Below are 27,749 nucleotides of genomic sequence, written 5' to 3'. Positions count from 1 at the left end.
TGAAATATAAAGATACACAGAATTAAAATAAAGAATGGGAACAGATTTTATTATGCTTCAGCTGAAGTAAAAAAGGCAGGGGGAGAAATCATGATCTCAAATGAAGCAATAGTAAAAATAGACCTAATCAAAAGAGACAGTCAGAGAAACTACATTTTGCTAAAAAGTACTATAGACAATGAATGATATCAAGGTTGAAAATTTTTGATGGAAAAATTAAATGAGTTTCAGGAGGAAATAGACAGTAAAACTATACTAGTAGGGAGCCTCAGTTTACTCTTCTTAGAACTAGAGAAATCTAACCATAAAATAAATAAGAAAAAAGTTAAATAAATGAATAGAATTTTAAAAAACAGATGTGATAGGCTGCTGGAGAAAACTGAATGGGAATAGAAAGGAATATAATTCTTTCTGAGCTGCACATGGCACCTTCACAAAAATTAACCATGTATCCACGCATAAAAACCTAATAAATACAGAAAGAAAGAAATATTAAATTTGCCCTTTCTGGACCATATGCAATAAAAAATATCATACAATGCAGACCCCTTGAAATTTCAATTAAAAATTAATTGGAAACTAAATAATCTAATCCTAAAGAATGAAAGGATCAAAGAATAAATCATAGAAACATGCAATAATTTCATTACAGATAATGACAACAATGAGACAACATATCAAAATTTGTGGAATGAGCCAAAGCAGTACTTAGGGGGAAATTTATGTCTCTAAATGTTTATATCAACAAAAGAGCAAAAGAGCAGATCAATGAATTGGGCATGCAACTAAAAAAATTGAAATAAAAATAAATTAAAATCCCAACTAAATAAAGTAAAAATCCTGAAAATTAAAAAAGATTAATTGAAATTATCAAGTAAAAATAATAAATAAAATGGAGCTGATTTTATTAAAAATACCTAAAAATTGATAATCCATTGGTGAATTTGCTTTTTAAAAAAGAAAGAAAAGCAAATTACCAGTATCAAAAATGAAGAATGAATACACAATCGATGAAAATGAAATTAAAATAATTACTAGGAACTATTTTGCCCAACTATATGACAACAAAACTGGTAGTCCAAATAAAATAGATGAATATTTACAAAAATATATATTTCCCAGATTAAAAGAATAGGAAATAGGACACTTAAATAATCTATCTCAGAAAAAGAAATTGAGCAAACCATAAATGAGCTCCCTAGAGAAACATAAAACAAAACTAGATAGATTCATAAGCAAATTCTACCAAACATTTAAAGAATAATTAATTTCAATATTATAAAAGCTGTTTGAAAAAACAGATAAACAAGGAGTACTACCAAATTCCTTCTATGACATAAATATAGTTTTTGATACCTAAAGAGCAAAAACAAAGAAAGAAAACTATACACCAATTTTCCCTAATGAATATTGATGCAAAAATTCTAAATAAAATACTGGCAAGGACACTACAGCAATATATCCCAAAGATCAAACATTATGACAGAGCTGGATATATACCAGAAATGCAAAGCTGATTCAATATTAGGAAAACTTTAAGCATAATTGACCATATCAATAAAAAATAACAAAAATTATGATTACATCAATAAATGCAGAAAAACTTTTGACATAATTTAACACCCATTCCTATTAAAAGCACCAAAAAACACTGGAATAAATGGAACTTTTCTTAAAATGATAAGTCATATCTGCCTAAAACCAAGAACAAACATTGTCTGTAATGCAGATAAACTAGAAGTCTTTCCAATAAGATCAGGGGTGAAGTAAAGCTTTTCATTTTCATGTTATTATTCAATACTTCGCTAGAAAATGTTAGCTATATCAATAGGAAAAGAAAAAGAAATTAAAGAAATAAGCATTGGCAATGAGGAAACAAAACTACCACTCTTTGCAGATGATATAATGCTATACTTAGAAAATGCTAGAGAATCAACTAAAAAACTGATCAAAACAATAACTGTAGCAAAGTTATGGAATATAAAATAAACTTATACAAATGATCAGCATCTCTGTATGTTACCAACAAAACCCAGCAGAAAAGAAATATTCCATTTAAAATAACCGCAGACAATATTAAATACTTGGGAGTCTACTTGCCAAGACACACACAGAAACTATATGTACACAATTACAAAACACCCTTCACACAAAGACATCTAGACACACTCCTGCTTTTCTTCTTTACATCTCTGTTTTAATATATCATGTTCCACACTTTCCTCCTTCTGTTTTTTATATACTTTTTCCCCCTCATTTTCACCTTCCATGTTCTTTTTTATCACCCATTCTCCCTCACTTTCCTCTCTCTTGCCTCTTCAGGGAAAGCCTTGTTCTTAATGTAGATTGAGAAGAGGCCAAACCCAGCACATACTTCAGTTTCTTCTGGAAAGTAGCAAAGGTTTCCAGGAACAATGAGACTTGAACCTCTACTTTCCTACTCAGCAATTCAGGGAAAACATCAATTTCCACTTAGACAGAAAGTGGCCAGAAATTAGGCTAACCTGGGATTTTTCCAAGAGACCGAAGAAGCCTGACTACACTAAGAGTGAGGAGTTAATGTTTGGCACTACCCTTATCTTTCAAGCTTTGAGTCATGGTAACATAAACGACTGCAACTGTAATAGCAGTTGGCACAGCTATTTAAATTGCTTCCTGGGCCTGCCCAATCCATCCACTGTAGTTGGTTGTTAGTTTAGTGAACCAGTGTCCTAATCAGCAGTTTTGCACATAAGCAAATATATGATCTATCATTCACATTTGTTTATATTTGTGGCTTATCAATAGCAAATATTATTTTCACCTGAGATAATCTGCTTAGTTACTTGTTCTTTGCTAGGGAAACTATACATACAGCTCCCTTTTCTGACAGCACCAACTCTGCTTAATTACTTGTTCTAGTGCCATTGCCCACTTTTACTTTGCCTTGAACAGGGGTACCCTTTCAAACTCAAAAATTAAACAATCTGAGTTCTAGAGGAAGTTTTGCAGGAACCAGATCTACTAAGCCTGAGGACAGCTAAGAGAAAGGGGTCTATTTCTAGCATTTGTTGGTGGCAGGGAAGATTTGGTAAGTATAAGGACTGGGAACTTATAAAATGTCACAGCTCTTCTTTGGATAGATTTTGGTACTATGGCTTTACCATTTTCTTTGAAGTAAAATCCTCAATCATCAAAAATCAAAAGAGTAGATACAAAAGAACAGCCCAAGCACCTAAACAAGTGTTTTTGTTTTGTTTTATTTTTAGTTACTAAATGCAGTTTTAGACTATCCACACTACTGTTCCCCCTTCATGACTGAAGATAATCAAGAGCTGACTGTACTGGTATGCATTACATGGGATACATTTGTGTATCTGCCCATTATATAAGTAGCATACATACTCACACACATACACATTAAAGACAAAAGAAGATATCAGAATGAAACAAGACTGAAAATGTAATCCTGTAGGATCAGATAGTCTTTTTTTATTCCTAAATGTGTCATTTTATGAGGATTTTCAGAAAAGTTTATGTAAAATAGAAAGCAGGTACCTAAATTCAGATCATGGTGAAATATGTGTAATCTGTGAAGCACCTAGATATTTCAGGGAATGATATCTTATAGCTATATAAAACTAAATACTATCCCCATATCAACCCAACATAAAAACTATTTCCTTCATAGTGATAAGATATAAACTAGATATGCAAAAATGTAGACTATGTTGACCATAATACTAAGAATGAAGATAATACACTAGTGATAAGTCATGTGATTAAGAGTATTTGGTTTTATTGGAAGGAGGAAGAAAAATAAAGGAGGAGGAAGAATGAAGGAGAGAAGAAAATAATGAATATAATGGAGAATGTTCCAAGAGTTGCAATGTTGAAATTAAAAAGAAATTTTAGCTATCCAGTATACTTCATGAATGTCCTTTATAATGACAATAATTCTGAGAGAAAATAACATACTTAACAGATTGGAGCCATTACAATCCTTAACAGCTCTATGAAAAATTATGTAGTTTTATTGTCTATTAAATGAACAGTTCACTTTATAGAATGCACATTATTTTGCTTGCACAGGTGACTATTTTTCTATAATTAATTATTGATACTTGGAATAAAAAACCTACACTACTGGGATATAATATAAATCTACTAGAGAGCAAAGGAATAGGAACTTTGACAATGTCAGAAAGAAGACAGTACTAGTTACAGGGAGGAATAAATGCATGCTGGGAAAGGCACAGAAGTAAAGGGAGACCATTGGGAGGGATTCAAATTTGGAATGGTTTCAAGATCCATTCTCATCAGGGAATACACCAAGCTTAAGATGCTTCTTATACTTCTCAGGTTATTTCTCCAATAAAATAATGCAAACAACATTCTTACATAGTTAATACAAAATGAAATATTATAAAAAAGTAATTTGAATGGATGTCTTGCATGGACTATGGATCGGATTCTCTCCATATAATCCTGTAAGAAAACTAATATAGAATTACATAAAGAGAGAGAGATGTTGGCCTATATTATTAAGTCATATTACTGCAACAATAAAAAGTCTTTAATGAAGGTGTTTCAAAGACTAACCTGTAAAAATTGCTTTTAGTACATATTGTATACTGGATAACGTACCACTGTGCAAAAAAAGACAGGTTTTTAGCTTAATTTAATATACTGTATTTTGGTATTCCATTGATGAAAAGTCTCACTGAAACTTAAAATTCACAAATCTGTTTCATGCAAGTGAAATACCATAAAAGAATGCAGAGTTAGTGAGATTAGTAGATAAATGCATTTACTCTTTTCTAGAAGTGATGACCAGGGACTCAAGCCTGGTTTAAAAGATAAGTGAAAATTAGTGTGTTCTGAATATTAGCTTATATCAAAATACTAAAAGAATTGAGCAACTACCATTAGTAATGGTAGAAAATCTCCTAAGATGAGAGGTAAAAATGATCTTTATTTGGCAGAATTAGGTGAGAAAACTTGCTAAAGTGCCTGCCCAAATACCATGCAGTTTGGAAACAGCCAGGAAACAAAACCATGGGAATAAGGGAATAAATACAACATATATTGAGGGTTATTATGCAACTCTAAAGATCTGATATGACCCTAGCAATATAGCAAAAAATAGTTATGGAAAAGAAGCTATTTCTTATGCTCAGTAGCTAATTTTCAAACATAAGTACCTGTATTTGAAACTTTGAACATTTCACACTTTTTTCTGTATCTGTAAAGAAAAAATGCATCCAGGCTGATATTATATATCAATATAGCTGAAAATAATTAAGATAACAGTAGCCAGAAAACAAAGGCTCATTAATTATGGATCAACCACTATTTTGTCTATGGAATGTATTTTTTTTTCACATTAGAAGCACATAGATTTATGCTGTGGTACCTCTATTGGAAAAGGACAATGAAATATTTATAAGAAGATGTGAATTTGCTAAATCTAATTCCGTAACAAAATTTCTTAATTAAATAAAAAAAGAATTAAAGTATCTAGATAGACCAAGAAATGTTATTAGATAAGAGAAATTATAATTTCATAATGGAATATGTTTATCTGGTCAATTGAGAGAATATTAAATCTGTTGTTCACATATTCTTTTATTGTAAAGACATTAAAAGTTTTCAGTCTAAAACATAAATAATATCCAATAATGATATGTACCCTAGTGATACCTGATGCTCTTTGTGTATTGGTTATAGTCATTGTTGAAACTTCCAAATTAAAATAATATATTTGCAGGAATGTCAGGGCAATATAAGCAGGTTTCATCTGTACATAATATAATACTATCTTAATGTATGTTCTATAGGCACATAACATAAAATATAGATTATATAGCTAAACTAAAGTTGTGGATATTGTTTGGCCATAACCTATATTATGATGGATATAAAGTCCTAAATACTTAATGCATCCTTTATAAATATATACAAGATATTTTCAGATGCTTTTTTCTTTTACTTACTGCTTTGTACGTTCTCTTCTGTCCAGCATGTTTTCTGATTTGTTCTCCATTAGGCCCTGTTTCCACATGCATGGAATAGATAATGTCAAAGAAATCTTCAACCACAGCTACTCGCCTTAAAGACAGCTTCTCATCTACCCCTACTCCATCCTGGAAAACAGATAAGGAATGCAAGATTAATAAATAACTTTTGGTAAGCATGTAACACATCTTCTTTAGTGAAATCTGATTAAACATTTTTTTTAACTCATGAGGCTAACCATCCTACTGTAGTAAATGAAGATTCCTACCTCTACTTCTAAATTATACTTAGAATCCAAAAGACATGAAAAAATTACCTACTCACTCAACACAGCTGCCAATTTCATCAAATAGGACCTCATCATTTTATTTTTATTTTATTTCTTTGCATGATGTGTATACAGCCAAATATAAAACTTTTTAAAAATTGCTAGAGGAAATTTTTTAGGTATAAGTTAATTAGTACAACTAAATATTAGGTATATTTCATAAGCCCTCAATTCCAGAAGTTTATACATTTGTTTATTAATTCAACAAATAGTCCAATGAAATCTAATGAATGTTATCCTAGGGGCTCCAGGGAATATAATAATAAATAAGACATAGCTCTTGCTCTCATAGAGCTTACAATCTAGTAGAAGACAAGATATATAGAACAAGTGATGTTTGTCATCATAAATCATGTTCAGGGAACAGTGGGAAATCAAGTTAGACTGTAGAAAAGGATATATGTGTGAAAAAGATCTGGAAAGTTAGGTTGGGACCAGCTGGTAGGGACCTTGGGTGCTAAGCTAAGGAGTTTGGATTTTATTCAGCAGGCAATGTTGAGTTATTGTAAGGTTTTGAGCAAGGAAATGGCATGATAAAACTATGCCATAGAAAGATTAAGTTAGAGGCACTGTGCAGGATAAATTGGAGTAGAGAGAGAGAGGCACTAGAGATAGATCAGTTAGGCATCTACTGTAATAGTAAAATAGAGAGGTAATAAAGGCCTAAACTATGGTGATGATACAGAGAATGAACAGAATGAAGATACACTGTGGTTGAAAGAGTCTCTATTGTTACCTCTCATGATATATATCCTTAAATAAAAAGGACTTGATTAACCAGACAAAATATTAACTAAGAACATGAATATAGTCATGATTCTATGATAAATTATTTTCTGCACTGTAAACTTAACATGGTGGTGCTAGTATTACTAATAACCATCAAATGGACATACTGTGTCTACTGCAAATTCTCTTTTCAAACTATGGTTTGTTTATTAAACTGGTCTAATCGGAACATATAAAAGGCATTGAGGCAAACAAAATTCGGTCTGCAAAGACTAAACTTATCAGTGTTGTATGGTCAACTCTGTTCAAATACAATTCAAATCTATACCCACAAGGAACTTGCATGTTGAGAAATTAGGACACATGTATATAAAAATACATCTAATGCTATCAAGCAGTCCTTGTTATCTATGAAATGAGCAATACAAAACAACCTTAAGAATATTAACATTATTATGATAAAATAAAATTGTGATTAATTCTAAAGTTCTGTCATGTACCTCCTTGTGAACAATAATGACATTTATGTAGCATTTTAAAGTATCTAAAGTGTTTTAATACATTTTGAGTGTTGCAATTAATCGACAGTTTGTGCATGTTCTATTATCCCCATTTTATAGAGGAAGAAACTGAGGCTTTGAGAGGTTATATGATTTGTCCATGGTTACACAGTTCATAAATGTAAGTGGCAGAGTTTGAACCCAGGTCTTCCTGAGTCTAAATCCAGCACTCTTTGCATTATATCATTCTGCCTCTCAGATAATATAGGATCTCTTTGAAAGGTAACTATAAGTATGGTTTAAGTACCATAAGAAAGTCGAATAATAAAGGATTGACTCATAAGAAGCATAAGATATTTAAACCATAAGATCTAAAGTGATCCAGATTTCCTTACTTCCTCCTCTGTTCAGAGCTCTTACTGAAAATTGGATCAGGTTGCGAAGTCAGAGCGAGAAATTATGCCTAAGGCAAATTAGGTTAATGTGGAGCCAGAAGGGCAGAGGAAATTCTGACTCTGGATACAGCTATGCTGGGAGAAGAGATGACCCATTCCTAAGAAGGTTCAACTTACACATCTTGCTGGGGTTGGGGAGAAGGAGATGCCCAAAAGCCTTCATGGCATCAGAGTCCTAAGGGTAGTAATGCTATGTAATCATTCACAGCAGCAGAGAGACTCACAAACAGTGCTGCTTCAGGAAGGAAGCACATACCACCCATCCACCCCCAACTGTTGGAAGCCTATGGCAAAGTCCCATTCCCCCCAAACTAGTTATGGTTCTGTCAGGGTGACAGGTTGGGATAATGCACATCACAGTATGAAATGTCAGTTGTGAAGAAAAAATGGACACAGAGAATGACAAATTATTCCATCCAAAGTAGTAAGCCATTAGTGAGAGCAGTGAAGGAAAGTTTCTTGGCATTTGTCATGCAGAAATAAAAAACAATTTTCTCAAAAATATTGAATATGACATTTATCAAAAACCTTTGATGCTTTATATTTTTCTTTGAAAGTCAATGAGGGAATTCAACAGAAGGACAATACATGAGAGCACTGTCTATTTAAATCTACTTGTTCAGGATCAATAAATGAAATTAGTTAGCACCTGACATAACTTCAGTTCAGTTATTAGAAAAAAGATGTGTGTGCTAATCATGAAAATCATCACGACAATTACTATAATTGATATGCTGGTGAGCAATTTCAGTAAAGGGTCTAGAAATCAAATAGACACTAAAGGTCGCCAATTAGGAAGGAAAGGAGGGAGGGAAAAGGCAGGAAAAGAAAAGAGAAAGAGAGGAAGAAAGGTGAGAAAGCACACAAAGCAGAAAATCCTAAAGACTTACATTTAAAAAGTAGCCTGATTTCAGGACTTTCAAGGTTCCACCCCATGCCACCCCACCACCCCCTGCCAGAGTAGCTAAATGGCAGATTATGCTTGCAGCTAGACCCCCCACAACCATCAGTCATCCTTCTCCATCCTTTAGCAGATTAATTATGTGAAGTCAGGAGGATCAACAAGTAGATTTGTTCAATTAGAACAGGAAAATAATGTGAAATAACTATCAACCACACTAGGAACAGTGGTTGCTTCTGGATGCAGAGAAAGATGAGCTCATTTTGGGGTGAGGTGGTCAGGAGAGGCTTCATGGAGAAAGTGACATTTCATTTGGGATAGAATTACAGATAGGATTTAACATAGAGAAATTCAATGAAAGTCATTGCATTCAGGAACAAAGACAAAAACAGGAAAAGATTTATAAGGAATGTCAAGTCATCCAACTTACTGGTATTGGTACTGTACTGGTGGAGGGGGGAGTATGAGAGATAAAGATGCAACTGGTGACAGATTTGAGAGAGACAACGTTTAACTCTGTGACTTTTCACCTGTGTAACTTGGGAAAGTCAGTTCTTTCTTTACTTCATTTTCCTTACGTATAAAACAAGAAGGTTGGACTACATTGTCTCTGAGGTCATTTCAAACTCTAACATTCTGACATTAATTACTCAAGGGATGCATGATTATTATATGAAAAAATGTATAATTATAGGCATTATTAAAGAGTTTTGGTCTCCAGGACTCCTTATCCAGCATTTTACCTCAGCATTAGAGTTGCTGACATTCTTTAGGATGAAAGAAAAACAAAACACAAATCCTGTTTTTTCTAAGTGGTGTAAATAAAGAATTTTTTTCAAGCACAGGCAAAATACCACATCTAAAGGAAAATTATAGTCCTCCGACCTGATACAAATAAATTTCTATTAACAGTAAATATTGCTATTTATTATTTTTGTATTTGGCCATTAATTATATGTGTGTGTGTGCATGGGTATGTGTGTATGAGTGTATTTTTTCTCACCACAGGTGACAACATAATACTGAATTTCGATCCTCTGTTTCTTCATTGAATGGGTAGTTATAATTACTTAGACAGCATAGTCATCCTTTCTCTCCAGCATTAACAAAGTCCATGTTACTAAGAGGCCAATCCCAACAAAATGAAACCTGGATAAACATTGCTTGACCATATGTTCAGTCCTAAGCAAAATGAGCTTTTGTCATCTAATGTCTTGAGATTGAGGAACCTTTCACAACTGAGCTGAAACATGTGACCACTGCAGAGTGAATGCACAAATCACCTTTAGTCATTGAGGACAATTAACCAGTTAATAAATTATCTAGGCTCCTTCACTTTCTACCTGTCATTATTTCCCTGATTCTTAGCACCTTTATCCTAAGGTAGACATAAATAGAAAGACATTAACAAACAAAACAAAAAGAAAAACAAAATCTACCACTTTTTATATTTGTTAATCACTAATTACTCTTAGGAGAAAAAGAAAACTGAAATCATTGGCAGTATAAAGTTTAGGGACTTATTTCAGCACTCAATAACCCATATTATCTATGTGCTTTGAGAATTGGCTGTAACTCAGAAAGGCAATGCATTCACTCATTCCCCCCAATTACATATATATTGAAATTAATACATTTAACTAAGGGCTAGAATGGTAAAATATAATTTAGGTTTCAGAGACATTAATATCTATTATAATATTTTAAAAAGAGGCAAGAGAATAAATAATCATTACCTGGAGATAAGACTCATTGGCAATATGTTAAGAAAGAAGTCAGTGTTGAGGCTACATGTGTGAAGGGAAAAGACAGAGGGAGACAGCAACAAAGATATCACTTTGGAAAAACTAGGTTCAGAAAATATAACAAAACTTTTAGAACAATGAAACCTTAATTCAGTATAACAATTGAATAAGCCTCTACTATGTGTTAATGGCAAGGAATAAAAAAATAAAACATCCAAGGAGTTTACATTTCACTGTAGGGTAAAGTATGTGTGTGGGGGGTATACAAATTTAATTTAGAAATTTCAATGGTAATTGACGTTTATATATTTTTATAAAGTTTGCTTTATGTACGTTATATCATGTGAGCCTCACAGTACCCCTATAAGAGATAACATAGGAGTTATTTTCTCCATTTTACAAATGAATAAACTGAGGCTCAGAGAGGTTGATTAACTTGTCCAGGGTCACACATCTATTAAGTGTTAGAGTCAAGATTGGAATCCAGTCTTCTTGGTCTCAGATCTAGCTAGCACTCTATCTGCAATAATGAGTCAACTAGTTCAATGGATAGAGTGTTGGACCTAGAGTCAGGAAGACCAGAGGTTACCTCCTGCCTCACTCACTAGCTGGATGATCCTAGGCAAGCAGTTTAACCTCTGTCTGTCTCAGTTTCCTTTTCTGTTAAATAGGGATAATAACAGCAACTAACTCCCATAGTCAGTGTGAGGGAGGAAATAGAACAATATTGATAAGGTGCTTCGCAAGCCTTAAAGCACTATATAAATATTATTTATTATTATTACTATTCTGTCTTCTCTGGGAATGTAACCCAGGGAAAACTTGACAAAAGAGGGGAGTTTAGTTTCCGTAGACAGCTCTTGCTCGGGCTAAAGTAGTTACAAAGGGAATACGAGTACGGAGCCTAGTGTAAAGGCTTTACTTCTCAAGTGATCAAAAAGGTCTGGAGACTGAGATTCATTTCAAACTATGGAGTAGAACTGAAAATAAAAGTAAGATCTGTGTATGCATCTATGATGAACTGAAGTTAGGAACATGAAATCATGAATTCACGGCACTTGTAATTTACCAATTTTGTACTCAGAGCGTGGTACATTATGCTGGGGTAGATTGACTTGTGTGCGTTTATCAGTTGAGCATGTAATACTGGATTGGACACAACAAGAGAAGGGATATACACTGCAAGAAAAGTCATGAGAAAAGTGTAACAAATTTAGAGGTACAGCCTTCAAAAGAAGTAATTACCCAAGCAATGGAGAAATTGATTGAGGATTGGGAGGGGATGCACACAGAGGTGGAAGTGGCAGGGTCTTTAGTTTGGCTGTTCTGAAGCCATATTTCACTACAAATTGGAAACAGAAAATCTTAAGGCAGTGAAGAAACAAAATTTCCTGTTTTACATCTGTAATAGTACCTATTTTTAAAAATCTTTAAATTTGTCTTAGAGTTACTTTAATTTTAACTTATTTTATTATTGGTGATTTGGAACAATTGTCTTTAGTGTTTGCTTGTAATTCCGATGAAAAATTGCCCCAAATCACTAATAAAAGTAACGAAAATTTAAAAAATTTTGAGGTTTACCTCATACACAGAAAATTGACAAAGATGTTAATTTTTTTAAAAAAATCAGATCAATGTTGGAAAAGTCTATAAGCACAATAGTAAACTGTTGGTGGAATTACAGATTAAGCCAACCATTCGTAAAATGATTCAGAGTTATGCCCAAAAAAATGTAATAAATCAGTGATCTCAGGTCAATGGCAGAAAGGTCCTATACATAATAAAATATTCCTAGCAGCTCTCTTTATGGTAGTAAGAAAAAAAAACTAGGAACCCCCCCCCCCAAAATGGATGCCCATAGATTAAGAAATGGCTGAACAAATTGTGGTATATGAACATGATGTAATGTTACTGTATCATAAGAAATAGCAAATATGAAGAAGACACAGAAACATGTAAAGATGTAGCATATGAAATGAGAGCAAACCAAGAGAACAATACACATGGTGATTACAATATATAAACAATAACAACACTAAAAAGCAATATAACTCAGATGAGACTGTAAGAGAAAAAAATCAATTTTAGCTCTGGAAAAGTAATAAGAATATACAGCTTTTCCTTCTCTCAACAGAGAGCTAAGGCCTACAGGCCTGCAATGGGCTGTAGTGTCAGATGTAGCCCCTGCACTGGCAGTCTTTTCTTAAGTGTTTTTCTTTGTTCTAAGGAAAGGTCCAATATGAAAGAGGAAATGTTAATGATGCAAAAATCAAAGGGCAAAAATATTTTTAATTGCCTTAGAATAATTCCTGGAATAATAAAACACCTTCTAACCATAAATTTGATGAAATCTTAAGAAAACTATAAGAATCAATGAAATTTGTTCAATCTAAACTTGTTAAAAGACATAAGATATCTAGCTCAGAATGAGAAATATAATAATCTTTAAGACATAACTTTCTTTTAAGAAGCTTGTTTTCTTTATGATTAAATACCATAAAAGCTTCTTCCTGGTTTTGCTTTTCCCACAAATTTATGCTGTTTTTCCTGTTTTTTATCTGCTGCTTATGCAATCCTTTTCATACTGATAGATTTTCCCAGATACGTCATAGCTTTGTAGTTCATACCTTCTGAGACAAGAGTTTCTATTTCATGGCAGCTCTTCCACTATTCTTCTTAAGACTAGAATTCAAAAATCTGTTCTATTAATATGTGGACTTGAATATCAATCATTACTAAAATGCCTATATACTTTGGCAAGAGGCTATTTTCACACAAAATAATGCAAAATAAAGCAAGGATACAGCCTATTGTGGAAAATATAAGGTCATTCTGAAGCTGTCTACAAAGTCTCTGTGATTAATTTTAAAATGGTCAAACATCAAATGAACGATATGGGTCTCACACCTTTTCTTCTTTCTAACAGAATAGACCTGAGAAGAATCAGCTATCAAAAAACAAATGCTTAAAAAGTATAGCATTGTATAGCTGGAAAGAACCTTAGCAATCAATGCCACCACCTTCACAAAGTCTTTACTTATACCATTAGAAATTAGTGCTTTCTCCCCCTTGAAATAAATTTGTATAACTGCATTTAGTTTGTGCTTCTTTGTGTACATGACATATAAACCTCCCTACCCACAATGGAATGTAAGTTCCAAGTTCCTTGAAGGCAGGGACTAATTCCTTTTTTTTTTTTTTTTTGTGGTATTCTCAGTTCCTAACACAGTGAATTGCAAACATGGAATGATTAGTAAATGTTTGTTTTTTAACTGAAATGAACTAGGTTGAACTGAATTGAATTGAATGCTCTGATTTCCTTATGAGGAAAATGATGTCTGGAGATATATAAGTGACCCAAGATCACGCAGCTAGTTGCCCAAAGAATAAAAACTAGACATGGAATCTCTAAGCTTCCAAATCATTCATTCATTGAAAAGAAAACATTTATTAAGCAACTACTATGTTTTAACCACTATGCTAAATTCTGGGGATATGAAATATGGATATAGAATGTAGAAATGACCTTGGGCCTGCTTTTAGAAATTTGACAATCTAATGAGAAGGACCAGCTGAACAAGAGTCAACAGTGTGATACAGCTGCCCAAAAAGCTACTGTGTTACTGGGGTGCATTAAGGAAAGTATAGTGCTCAAGACTAGGGAGATGACAGTGCACTGTATTCTTCCCTGGTCAGATCATATTTGGAGAACGGTATTTTTCTGTGTGATACTTTTTAATAAGATGGATTTTCCAGAAAAGGATGAACATAAGGCCTTCCAACAATAACCTTGATTTGATGTCTTATTAGGATCAGTTGTTTAATTTTCAGAAGAGAAGATTTAGGTAAACATTATGTCTATCTTTAAGTATCTGAAGAACTCTCACTGGAAAAGGTGTTGACCCCAGATGGCAGAACTAAAAGCTATGGATGGAAGTTGTAAAAAAGCAAATATAAGCTTGATATAAAAAAGCAACTTTCTATTAATTTCAGAAGTTCAAAAATGCTATATTATCAATCAATTAATAAACATTTATTAAGTGTCTTCTTTGTGCCAGGAACTATCCTAAGTGCTTGGAGATACAAAAAGAGGTAAAAGACAGTCCCTGCCCTCAAGGAGCTCATAGTCTAAACGTGGAGACAACATACAAACAACTATATACAAACAAGATACATACAGAATAAGTGGGAGATAATCTTAGAGGAAAGGTGCTAAGACTAAAGAAGAGTGGGAAAAGTTTCTTGCAGAAAGTGAGATTTTAGATGAGTCTTGAAAGAAGCCAAGGGAAATGAAGAGGGAGAAAGTTTCAGACATGGAGGGGAGCCTGTGAAAAGTCATGGAGCTGGTCGATGGAGTGTTATATTCAAGGAATAGTAAATAGGCTCGTGGTCCCTGGATCTCAGAGTAAGTGGAAAGGAGTGAGATGTTAAAGAGACTGATAAGGTAGGAAGGAGTCAGGTTAGGGAGGGTTTTAAAAGCCAAACAGAAGATTTTAAATTTGATCCTGGAGATAATATCCTGGAGGATTTTATTGAGTAGGGGAGTGACATGGTCAGAATTGCACTTTAGGAAGATCAATCTGACAACCTGAAGAACAGACTAGAGGAGAGAGAGACCTGAGGCAGGGAAACAAACCAATATCATTTTGCAATGGTCTAGGCATGAGGGTGTATGCCAGGGTGGTGGCAGTGTCAGAGGAGAGAAAGGAGTATATATGAGAGATGTTTTAAAGGTAGAAAGGACAGGACTTGGCAACTAATTGGATAGAGGAAGAGAGAAAGCAAAGAATAAAGTATTTTAGATGTGTTGAGTTTAAGGTGCTGGCAAGATATCCATATTGAGCTATCCCGCAATTAGAAATATAGGACTAAAGAGGAGTGAGGAGAAGTTTTGGATAGAGATATTAATTTTGGAGTTGTCTGCATAAAGTGAAAATTGAAGCCAGGAGAATGGATGAGAACAAGAAAGTAGAGAGAAAAGAATACTTGGATTATAATCTTGACATATACTCATAAGTAGGAAGCTGGAGACAGAAGAAAAAGGGAAAGAAACATTTAGAGAATGGTCAGAGAGGCAACCAACAGAAATAAGTTACTCAGAACCCAGGGTGGGGAAGGGAAGAGGGACCCATGGTGTGAAATGCCATAGAGAGGTAAATGAAGATAAGGACAGGAGAAATAAGATCAATGGAATTAGCAATATGGTCATCAGCACGCTCTAAGAGAGTACTAGAAGGGCACTGGACTGCAAGGGGTTAAGTATTATATAGATTTTGAGGAACTGGATTTGGGTAATTTAGTCAATGCTTTGTTAGAATGTAGTTGTTGTCCATCCTTCATTCTCTGAGAAGACCAATGACATCAAGGTTGATGTCTTGACTTTCTTGTGAATTAGATTTAATTGAGGCAGAGTTGCACAAAGGTGTCAGCTTCACTCTCTCTTCCACAGTCATTGAAGTCCAATGGCAAGAAAAGTTAAGGAGACTGGTGATGGCCCAAGATGCAATGGATGAACTTGGCATCTTTCACGTGTGACCAAGCTCTAAGCATTCCACGGTGCCTGCTTCAACCACCTTCATGGTTGTTGGAACAGATTATTTTCATCCACCCATTCCGCTGGATAGGTTTGAGGCCCATCTGTTACCCTCAACCTGGTTTAGCCCGTCTGCCAAGATGGTTTACCAGGATGTGGCCACTGCATATGCTACAGCTTCTTGGAGCCACAGGTGAGAACTGGGGGAAGGGAAAAACAGAGATCACTTGCTGAATTGAATGTCAGAGTCAAGGGAAGGCTTTGTTTTGTTTTGTTGGCTTTCCTATCCTTTGTTTTTTAGGACAAGGAAAGGGAAAAGGCCAGTAAAGAAGCAGTTATTGAAGATATATGGGAAATAGGGGATGACTAATGGAGCAAAGTTACAAAGGAGGTGGGAGGGAATGAAATTAACAGTAATATTGGAAGAGTTAGGTTTAGGAATAAAAAGGGTTTTGAATAAAAAGAATTATCAAGAACTACTATACACAGTTATGCATCAGCGAAGCTAAGAGTTCAAAAGATGTTGATGATTATCTACAAAACTATAAAATATCCAAACTAACAAAACAAAAAATAAAAATCATAAACATCCAAATCTCAGAAAAACAAATTTAGCAAAAGTCCTAAGTGAACTAAGAAAGGTGGAGAAATACCCAGAGATATATTGGAATCATACACAAATTATATTAAATATTTAAAGAGCAATTAATACCTATGCTATAAAATGTATTTAAAATAAAATAAAAGATACTCTACCAAACTCCTTTAACTAGGGGGGAAAAGCCATAGTCCTGATATCTAAATCATGGAGAGACAAAACAGGCAAAGAGAACTATAGACAAATATTACTAATGAATATAATATGGGGTGGGAGGATTAAATTATCTTTAGGAGAACATGTAAATATATTCTAAAAATAAATCATTATGACCAAGTTAGATTCAGATCAGGGATACAAAGATGGTGCTCTATTATACAATCTATTAACATTATAGAAACAATAAAGATAACCAAAAAAAAAACCTACATGACCATTTCCTGTGCAGAAAAAGCCTTTGACAAAATTCAGCACTCATTTATGTTAAAAAATCCTAGGAAGCACAGGCATGGAACAACCTGTTGTTAATGTGATCAAAAGCATATAATTAAAATTAGGAACCAACATTATTTGTGATGAAGAAATACTAAAAGTTTTCTTAATACAAAGAGGAATAAAGCAAGGATGCCCCTTTCTCCACTCTTAATTAACATAGTTCTAGAAAAGTGATAACAATAGGACCAGAGAACGAAATTAAAAGTATAAATACTGGCAAAAAGGAGACAAAATATATTCCTGTTTCGTGATAAGATGGTTTATTAAGAAAACCCAGAGAACCAGTGAAGATACAAATTTAGACTCTTAATAGCTATAGCAAGGTAACAGAATGCAAAATAAATCCAATAAAATGATTAGCATTCCTATAGCGTACTGGCATAAAAAAAGAAAACTGAAAGCAAAAAACATCCATCAAACAAAATATCCACCCAACAAAAAGAAAATGCATAACATATCTAGCATTAATCTAAAAAGACATAGGTAAGATTTATTTTTAAAATAACTATAAAACACTTAAATGATTTTTTCATGAATAAAATAGGTGAACAGAGAATAAGAAGACAAACAGCAGAGTGGAAAAAATTTGTTTCAAATAGAAAAAATGTGATATTCAAGACATATAGGGAATATTTATGTATATATATGCACATACATATATATGTATATACATATATATGTGTATATGCATATATATGCACATATATATGCATAGTCTCAAAAGTAATTCCTCAAATAGGTAAGTAGTCAATGGATAGAAAAAGCACTTTTCAAAAGAAACATTCAAATTACAAATTATTATATGAAAACATGCTCCAAATCACTAAGAGTAAGAGAAATGAAAATTAAAACCACTATGAGGTTTCATCCCACAACATGAAAATTGTGAAAAAAAAAATTACAAAAATGGACAGTCAATGTTGGAACAGCTGTGGGAAAATAGGTGCACTAATATATTGTTAGTGGAACTTTAAATTGATCCATCCATGCTTTATATCAATTTAAAATTACACAATAAATGCAACTAAATTGTCCCTATTCTTTGACCAAGAAATACTATTAATGACTGAAAGTATATGCCAAGGAAATCAAAGATATAATTAAGGATCTAATATATTCCAAAATATTCAAGTGGCACTTTTTCTGATGCCAAAGAACTAGAAACAAATTGAGTGCCCATTAACCTGGGAATGACTGAAAAAGCTATGGTATATGAATGTAATGGAGCATTGTTACACAGTAAAAAATTAAGAACACATGAAATTTTGAGAAGCATAAGAAAATATGTATAAATTGATCCAGATTGAAATAAACAGAACCAAAATGAAAACATAGACACTAGTTACAACAATATGAACCAAAATGTCACAACTTTGAGTAAATGAAAAATTGAAGTCCTGAAGAACAAATAGCAAGATGTTATTCCCTCATCATGACAGAGAAGTGGAAGACTATTAGGACAGAATGTTATATACTTATTCAGATTCAGTGACTATATCAATGTTTTTGCTAATTGATATTCTTTGTCACAAGGAAAAGTTCAGACTGGAGAGGGAAGAGTTCATATCCTTCTTTCCCAAGAATAACTGCTGTATAAAGACAAAACTCATCAAGAAAATGTACTTTAAAATAAATACAGAAAAATGAAGGAATATTGAGAGAATGAATACTACTTATTCAGTTATTAAATATTTTTCATTGATATTGGAGAAAAGACTTCTAATTCATAAAATAAACATTCCACCTCAACAGAAATTTTAACAATAGGATAAGCAATGGAGAAAGGCAACATTTAGTCCAATCCAAACCCAAAAAGAATTCCCACATAACATATCACACAATTTGTCATGCAGTGTTTCCTAAAAAAAACCCTAATAAGGGGAAACACAATCTCCAAAGGCAGTTTATTCCACTTTTAGATGACTATAGTAGTTAGGAAGTTTATCCTTATATCAAGCCTAAATTAAATTCTTTGCAACATCTGCCTATTGCTCTTAATTTTGCCTTGTGGTAACAAATAGAACTTGTCTAATCCCTCTTCCATGTGACTTATACAAATACTTGAAGAAAGTGATCATGTTCTCCCTGAGTCTTCTCTTTTTCACACTAAATGTCCAAGTCTCAATTCTTATATAAGGGTGGAGATCAACTCCATAACAATAATCATGGAAGCACAAGATTCATCAATTGAATAAATCAATCAACCAAAGGTATAAATTAGGTAAGGACAACTCCTTTATCAATTTGAGAGTAGTAAACTGCTTTTGCATAGTACCTGGATTAATGAGCACTTAATAAATGCTTTTTGACTTACTGACTGACCGGTCATTGACTGAAAGTGGATGATGCCACATGGGAAATATTTTGTGATTAATTGAAGAAAATCACACACACATCTGGCTGGATCTATGTATAACATCACAGCCAATTTGTACTCCGGCAGGAGAGAGCCAGGTGGTGGTCAAAGCCATAGATGAATGACTCTCAGAAAGAAGGGCCCATGGCCAAAGCAGAGAAACACAAGGATTAAGCTTCTCTCTTCTCTCTCCCTCCCTGGCTATTGACTAGGTATACATTGAAAGGTCAGACAATTTGAAGTACCCACTAAAATTGTGGAAGTTTCTCCTAAGCAGAAGAGGCTGATGGCATAAAGTATGGTGCTAGTATGATGGCTAGTAAAGTATGGTGCATTGAGAGGCACAATGGGATGAGCCAGAAGCAATGAGGAAGAACAGCTTCAGGATTTTTAAAGGTACCACAGAGAGCTGCACCCCTGGAGATTTTCACAAAGACCCAAAGAAGGGAGAAAAAAAGATTTTCAGGGATTACCAAAGATTACCAAGAGCTGTGACTTTACCCTTTGGCCAAATGTGTTTTCTATGTTTGAACCACTCTTCTCAGGAACTTTGTGTGAGTAAGGAGAGACTGTTTCCCACCTCCAATTTAGGAGGATTGTTTTGAGAATCCTATCCTTACTATAACTTCTCAATAAATATCCCTTTTATAAAAAATAATCAATTCCAGAAACTTGATTGATATTAGAAATCATAATGGATGGAGACTAATGAGTAACAGTTCCAGAAACTCCAACTTCTCAGAGTTAAGCCTAGTACCCTGAGGGAAGTAAGTCATTGCTCTTCAGGGTCCCAGCCTACCAGTGCCAGTAGGCATTGGGAGACTGAGCTGAAAGGAGGTTCAATTTTAGTCTAGCAGGAGGTGTCTTGTGGAAAGACCAGGGATTTGTGGTTGTTACTGTACTATTTAACATTTTTATCAATTACTCTTTAAGTTTGCCCATTGAACCATTTCCAAATATAATTGTACTATTTTTTTTTTTTTAGGCAATTGGGGTTAAGTGACTTGCCCAGGGTCACACAGCTAGTAAGTGACAAGTGTTTGGTCTGAGGCCAGACTTGAACTCAGGTCCTCCTGACTTCAGGTCTGGTGCTTTATCCACTGCACCACTGTCCCATAATTGTACTATTATTTAGTCTTCATTTCTCCATCTTTCCCTCAAGAATAGTGTGAGATATTTTTTGAATGCTCTGCTAAAATCTAGGCAAACTATAACTACATCAATCCCCTGATTTAATAATTTAGTAACACTGTCAAAAAAAGGAAATAAAGTCTGTCTATCATGACCTGTTCTTGACCAGACCAGGCTAGTTCTTTCTAATTAATATTTCCTTTCCTAGATGTTTATCAACCATTGGTTTTATGATCTATTCCATAATTTTCAAGAAATTAGCTCAAACTCATTACTCTATAGTTTTCAAACTCCACTCTTTTCCTATTAAAAAATGAAATATTTGCCCTTTTGTCTTACTATGGTACTTTTCTCTTTTTCCATGATACTTCAAATATCCCTGACAAAGGCTCAGCAATCACATTTGCCAGCTTTCATTATCCCAAGTGTATAGTTCTTCTAGGGCCAGGTGAGTTAAATCTACCAGGCAACGTGGTGTGTTATGGTAGAAAGAGTACTGGCTCTGTAATCAGGAGACTTGGATTCAAATTCCACTTCTGAACCTTACTCCCTAGGTTACCCTGGGCAAGTCCCTTCACTTTTTTGAGTCTGTGTCCTCCTCTCCATCTCTTGAAACTATAATCACAAGGATAATTAAGACCTTCCTTATCATCTCGGGTATCAATTCCTTTTTAGCCATTTTTGCTTTGTTATTTTTAATTCAAAAGGTATTATCCTTGGTAGATAAAAAAGGAACACTCTGTTGTCATTCAACCTTTATTCCTTTTATGATCTTCTTCTTTGTCCCAATATAGTTAAACACACACACACACACACACACACACACACACACACACATACACTTTCTTTTTTCCCACTTACTAGTATTTTATTTTTTTCAATTACATATATAGTTTTCAACATTCACTTTTATAATATTTTGAGTTCCAAATTTTTTTCTCCCTCCCTCCCTCACCTCTCCCCTCCCCAAGACAGCATGCAATTTGATATAGTCTATACATATTAAATCATATTAAACATATTTCCACATTAGTCATGCTGTGAAAGGAGAATCAGAACAAAAGGGGAAAACCATGAGAAAGAAAAAGAGAGAGAGAGAAAATAGTATGCTTCAATTTGCATTCAGACTCCATAGTTCTTTATCTGGATGTGGATAGCATTTTTTCCAACATGAATCTTTTGGAATTGTGTTACATCACTGCATTGCTGAGAAGAGCTGTCTATCAAAGTTGGTCATCACACAGTGTTGCTGTTACTGTGTACAATGTTCTCCTGATTCTGCTTACTTCACTAGCATCAGTTCATGTAAGTCTTTCCAGATTTTTTCTGAAATCTACCTGCTCACCATTTCTTATAGAACAATAGTATAACATTACATTCATATACCATAACTTGTTCAGTCATTCCCCAATTTATGGGCATCCCCTCAATTTCCAATTTTTTGCCTCTATAAAAGAGCCACTATAAATATTTTTGTACATGTGGGTCCTTTCCCTTTTTTTATGATCTCTTGCCTAGTAGTGGTATTGCTGGATCAAAGGGTATGTGTACTTTTATGGCCCTTTGGGCATAATTCCAAATTGCTCTCCAGAATGGTTGAATAAGTTCCCAATTCCACCAACAATGCATTAGTGTTTCAATTTTCACCTATCTTCTCCAACGTTTATCATTTTCCTTTTTTGTCATATTAGCCAATCTGATGGTACATATACACTTTCCTCTTCCTCTTCTTCCCTCATTAACTACAATTCAGTTTGAGCTTTGGATCACCTGTCTCCATTTTACAGGACCCTTCCTCACTCAATATTCTTACATACCTTTTAAAAAACCTATATTGTTTAATAAGTCACCTATGCAACTACATTGGTCCCTTCAGGAAACTCCTGTTTTTCCTTCTCCTTAATACTGTTTCTTTTTGTGTTTCTGGAATTTAGTTCTGCAGAATTTTCCATCTGTACTGTGCTGACTTCCCCTGTCAAGTTGTAGTCTATGGGACTGAACCATTATTCCTCTAAAACCTTTATAATCTGTCTACTGAAAATCTAGGGTACCTGTTAAACTCTGCTCATCTTTTCTTATGCTGTTATCACAAACTCTAGGAGGGGGTGGTCACTTCTCAATGTGTACTCTATCTCCAACCCAGTAACCAGCTCCTTCTTGCTAATAAGAATAAGAACTCTTATAGAATGTCTCTGTGTTGGTTTCTTTGCCCTTTGAAGGATGAGGTTTTCATTAAGGCAAGTCAATAGATTATTGGTCACACTACTTTTTTGGGGGACAGAGAGAGACAGAGAGAGAGAGAGACAGAGAGACAGAGAAAGAGAGAGAGAAAAAGACAGAGAGAGAGAGAAACAGAGAGCACTTCAAGAGATGGTTGGATACTCAAGGTCTCCCATAACTGCTGTATCATCTCTCTTTGACAGGTTTGTTATCTATTTTCCAAACACCTGTATCTTTTTTGTTTCTTTGTTTGTTCAGGTGGTCATGTGGAATTCTGTATAGAAATCCAAAAACCAGAGAGAAAGAGCATAATAGAACATACTTGTAAAAAGATTAATTGAGGAAGAAACAGAAGCAAAATTGCCATCAGAATTAGGAATGATCTCTTAATTTCTAAATCTGATGGACTTTTCCTCATCCTTTCTCATCTCTGCCTTAGGGAAGAATAGCTAGTAAATAATGGAACCAAGACTCAAATCTGAGTCTAATGAAACCAAACACATACTTTGCATAGGAATTTAATAAAGGGTTCCTTTAATTGGATTATAAAATGCCAATTATAATCTAGAGGTAACCAGGACTTGCCTAAGGATGAAGAAGGTAAGCTTAGGGTGATAATTCATTACATATTATAATCATAGACTTAAATAGAGTGTGGGCCTGATGTGCCAAGAAACCATGAGGGGGGACATCACTATTTCCATTTCCATTGGCCTTTCATCTTCCCCTTAAGAACTGGCTGTACATGAAAGGACAGCTTAAGGTCTATGAAAGCCTATGATAATGAAGGAGCAACTAGGGAAGGAAAGGAAGAGATGAGAAAGACACTGAAAGGTAGAATTATTTGGGGAAAGAGAATATGATGTAATCTTTGATTTACAATTTTGCCTTATCCAAATTTATTTTAGTGGCTTTAAAAAGACATGAACATAGAAATATTACTGGATGGAACTTTGAACCTATCTATAAGCTTTAGGAAATAAACATAGCTCCCCAGCACTGCCGGGATTTTCTCAATGGAGACCATTAAGACCATTACAAAAGGTAATGTTCTGACCTAACTGTCTCTAAAGAAGTCCTTTCAGAAAATGAAAGCTATACCATCTGCACATTATATAGAAAAGAAAACTGAGAAGAAAGAGGTCGTCAGTAGTCACATTTCATAGAGAATGCCAGGACATAGCTAGCAAAATTCCAAATTTTCATATTGATACTCTAATCACCAAGAATATTTCTTCCCAGGTACTTTCATGATTTAGCGGTAATAAATATAAGAGCCAAAATTTGTATAGCACCTTATAACTACAGTATTGCCTACAAATGATCACATGTTCACTGCTAGGTCTATATCCCAAAGACATCCAAAAAAAAGGGAAAAGGACCCACATGGACAAAAACATTCATAACAACTTTTTGTGGTGGCTAAGAATTGGAAATGAAAGTTGGGGAATGGTTAAACAAGCTGTGGTATATTGTAATGGAATATTATTGTGCTATAAGAAATGGCAAGCAAGATCATTTCAGAAAAACCTGGAAAGACTTACATGAACTGATGCATAGTGAAGTGAACAGAACTGGGAGAATGTTGTACATAGTAACAGCAATATTGTTCAATGAAGAACTGTGAATAGTTTAGATATTCTCAGCAATACAATGATCCAAGACAATCCCAAAGGACTGATGATGAAGCATACTATCCACATCCAAAGAAAAAACTGATATTGATTGAACACAGACTGAAGCATGCTATTTTTCACTTTCTCTCTTTCATTTTTTCTTTTGAGTCTTCTTGTACAAAATAATTAATATGGAAATGTTTTACATAATTGTGCATGTATAAATTATATCTGATTGCTTACCTTCTAAGAGAGAGGGGAGAAGAGGGAAGGAAGGATAGAATTTGGAACTCAAAACATTAAAAGTTTAAAAATTGGAAAAAAAAAGATCACATGTGATATTTACAATATGGTTAGGTAGCTATATAAAAACATCATTATTCTTATTTTAGAGATTTGGAAATTGACATTTTAAGTAGGTTAAAGCAACTTATCCAAGGCTACATAGCTAGTGAGTGGGAGGCCTGAGTTTAGAACTATAGCATCAGGCTCTCAGCATTTTGCCCCAACTACCAACACCTGGGGTAATGCTTCCTATACACAGTTACCCCATCCTCAAGGCAATTGCCATCTATGCAGCTTGCCTCAAGGTCCTCTGCTACTCATGCCTTGTTGTTCCCAGGCCATATTTGTCCAGGTTCCCATCACCTTGCCTCCCCTCTCTTACGGCTTCCTTCTCTCTCCTCCCAGTCCTTATATGGATGAGATTCGTGCTACCTCCTACCAAAGGGAACTATACCCATGATCTGACTGTCCTTCCTGTCTTTCCCTTTATCCCTACCTAGCACCTCATCCCCTTCTTGTTTTGATTCCTTTTTCTTATCTCCCTTTAGCATTCTACCTCTTGTTTTTTTTCCATTAAAGTGTTTCTCTGGTGGTAGAAGGTAAATATGAAATCTCAGGGTGGAAGGAACATCCAAGTCCACCTAACTCAACCTGAGCAACATTCCCCACAAGCGAGAAGTCAGACTTTGCTTGAAGGCCTTCGAAGAGAGAGAAAATGATATCTTCCAAGAGAGTACATCCCACTTTGAGGCAGCTATAATTAGGACTTTTTTTCTTTATGCCTAGCCTCAATCTGACTCTATGACTTCTAGACTTCTATCACTTACGCTAAGCTCTGTTCTCTGGGGGTGTGGTGTAGGGAGTTAGGATGGAATAGCATTAAGTGCCCACTATGTGCCAGCACTATGCTAAGCACTTTATGAATATTATCTCATGTGATCCACACAACTCTGGGAGATAAGTGTTGTTTTGGTCCCCATTTTGCAGCTAAGGAAATTGTGATAGAGGTTAAGTGACACGCCTGGGGTCACACAGCTAAGAAGTATCTGATGCCAAATTTGAACTCAGGTCCCCCTGACTCCAGCCCTGGTGCTTTATCCACTGTACCAGCTACCTATCTCTAAAACCCAGTTGAGCTAGTCTCAACTAGGGCAGCCCTTCAAATTCAGTCAGTCCTCAACATTCCCACATTTAACTTTCACAACTTCAAGCATTCCTGTGATGATTCTCAGCTATGCAGCAGAGGGAAAAAAATGAGAGGCATGAAGCATGCAAGTTTCTGGAGTGACTGGTATCCTACCAGGTGCTTCACTGGTCTTGTTCACCCTACTACTGTAAAGCCCTCACCCTGCATTTGTTGTATATTTTCATTGCCTTTAAAACACAAGATTTGTATTTCAATTATACCCCCAAGGCACAGTGAAAGTCCTTTGGGCCCTAAGCCCAAGCATGCAAAGTCAGTGAAACAGCTTGATGAGAAAATAAAGGTATTCGATAAACCACATGCAAGAATGAGTGGAGCCACTATTGGCCAGAAGATCTCAAAATACCCAGGAAGCAGAGGTTACTGAGAGATTATTTCAAGGTGATGTGCCCTTCATAATCTCCAATGCCGTCCACCAGCCATGAAAAAGAGAGAGTCAGAGGTGATGTCAAGACCTCACCAGTGTTGGCATCTTCCAACAGCAGTGACTAAAGTCCCAGCAACCTTTCCTTTGGTTTTCAGAGAGGTGGCCAAGGTAGCAAGGTTTACAGCAATATAGTATATAGTACAATGCCCTCACACTGCCACACAGTGGAAGGCAAAATTCAGGTTAAAAAAAGGTTTAGTTTTAAGAATGTTATTTGCTGTATAGTATTTATTGTACTATAGAATTCATGTGTTATAAAAACTGAATATTGTCTGAAGTCAATTTTTAATTGATGTGTTAGTACAAAAGGTCACAGGATTCTAAGGAATTACTAGTGAGTAAAAATGTTTTGCATGTTACTGATCTTATTTTATATATTGTATTTTATGAGTTATTTCATGGTTACTGATTCAGGAAAAGTGAATATTATCAAAATTATGTTTTGTTATAAATAATTATATATAGAAAAGTATATTTTCATCAATCTCTAGTGAAAGATTTCAGTTTTTGGTCATCAAGGGAACCTAACCCTTATTTCCCATAGGTTCAGTGTATCAGCATTGCCATTTTTTACTTTCATGCTGTTTTCTAGGAACACTACCCCCCCATGAAAGTCGAGGATTAACTGTAATCGAAAATAGCTACTATCTTGGTTTTGCCACTTATTAGATGTGAAATGCTAGTCCCATCACTCCATGCTAGTCCCGTCACTCCAACTCTCTGAGCCCCAAGTTCCAAATTTGTAAAATAAGTCATTGTGGCATAGTAATCCATTGCAGACCTGTACCTTCATGGTATATCCTGCACTCCAGCCTCCACCTCCAACCTTGCACTCTAACTCTTGCCCTGGGGCTCTGGGGCCCTGGGTTTCTGATTGGTAAACATTCATTATAACTAGTCCAGCCCACCACATCACTCCCCTTCACTATGGCCCCCTGCATCTACCTTTTAACCCCCTATTTTCTACCTCTAGCTCTGGAAACAGTAATCAAATCAACAATACCATTCTTAGAAAGAATGTGCCAATAGAGTGCCCTATTTCTTCACTCACAATCACTCTAACTTTCCTGACCAATACTTCCTGTCATGGCCATCACTCCCCTATATATGTTTTCTTTCTCTATTGAATGAAAACTTCTTGATGGCTGGGTCTATTTTGCTTTTTATATTTGTATCCCCATTACTTAGCATAATGCCTAGCACATTAATAAATGCTTTTTTAAAAATCC

The 27,749-nt window shown here is 34.7% G+C and overlaps 1 protein-coding gene across 4 annotated transcripts in view; it reads right to left on the bottom strand.

The window, feature by feature from the left end:
• LOC114031875 (nucleolar protein 4) overlaps positions 1 to 27,749 on the bottom strand; it is a 427,691-nt gene that overhangs the window by 332,901 nt on the left and 67,041 nt on the right. For all 4 annotated transcript variants that reach the window (XM_027847060.1, XM_027847059.1, XM_027847061.1 and 1 more), the window contains exon 2: positions 5,976 to 6,125. In XM_027847060.1, the coding sequence (XP_027702861.1) occupies positions 5,976 to 6,125 (150 nt within the window). The remainder of the gene's footprint in view (positions 1 to 5,975; positions 6,126 to 27,749) is intronic.

Source organism: Vombatus ursinus, unplaced genomic scaffold, assembly GCF_900497805.2.
Source record: "Vombatus ursinus unplaced genomic scaffold, bare-nosed wombat genome assembly UNPS02015255.1, whole genome shotgun sequence".
Taxonomy (NCBI): Eukaryota; Metazoa; Chordata; class Mammalia; order Diprotodontia; family Vombatidae; genus Vombatus; species Vombatus ursinus.
Note: the sequence above shows the minus strand (reverse complement) of the source record. Positions and strands in the feature narration are given on the sequence as shown.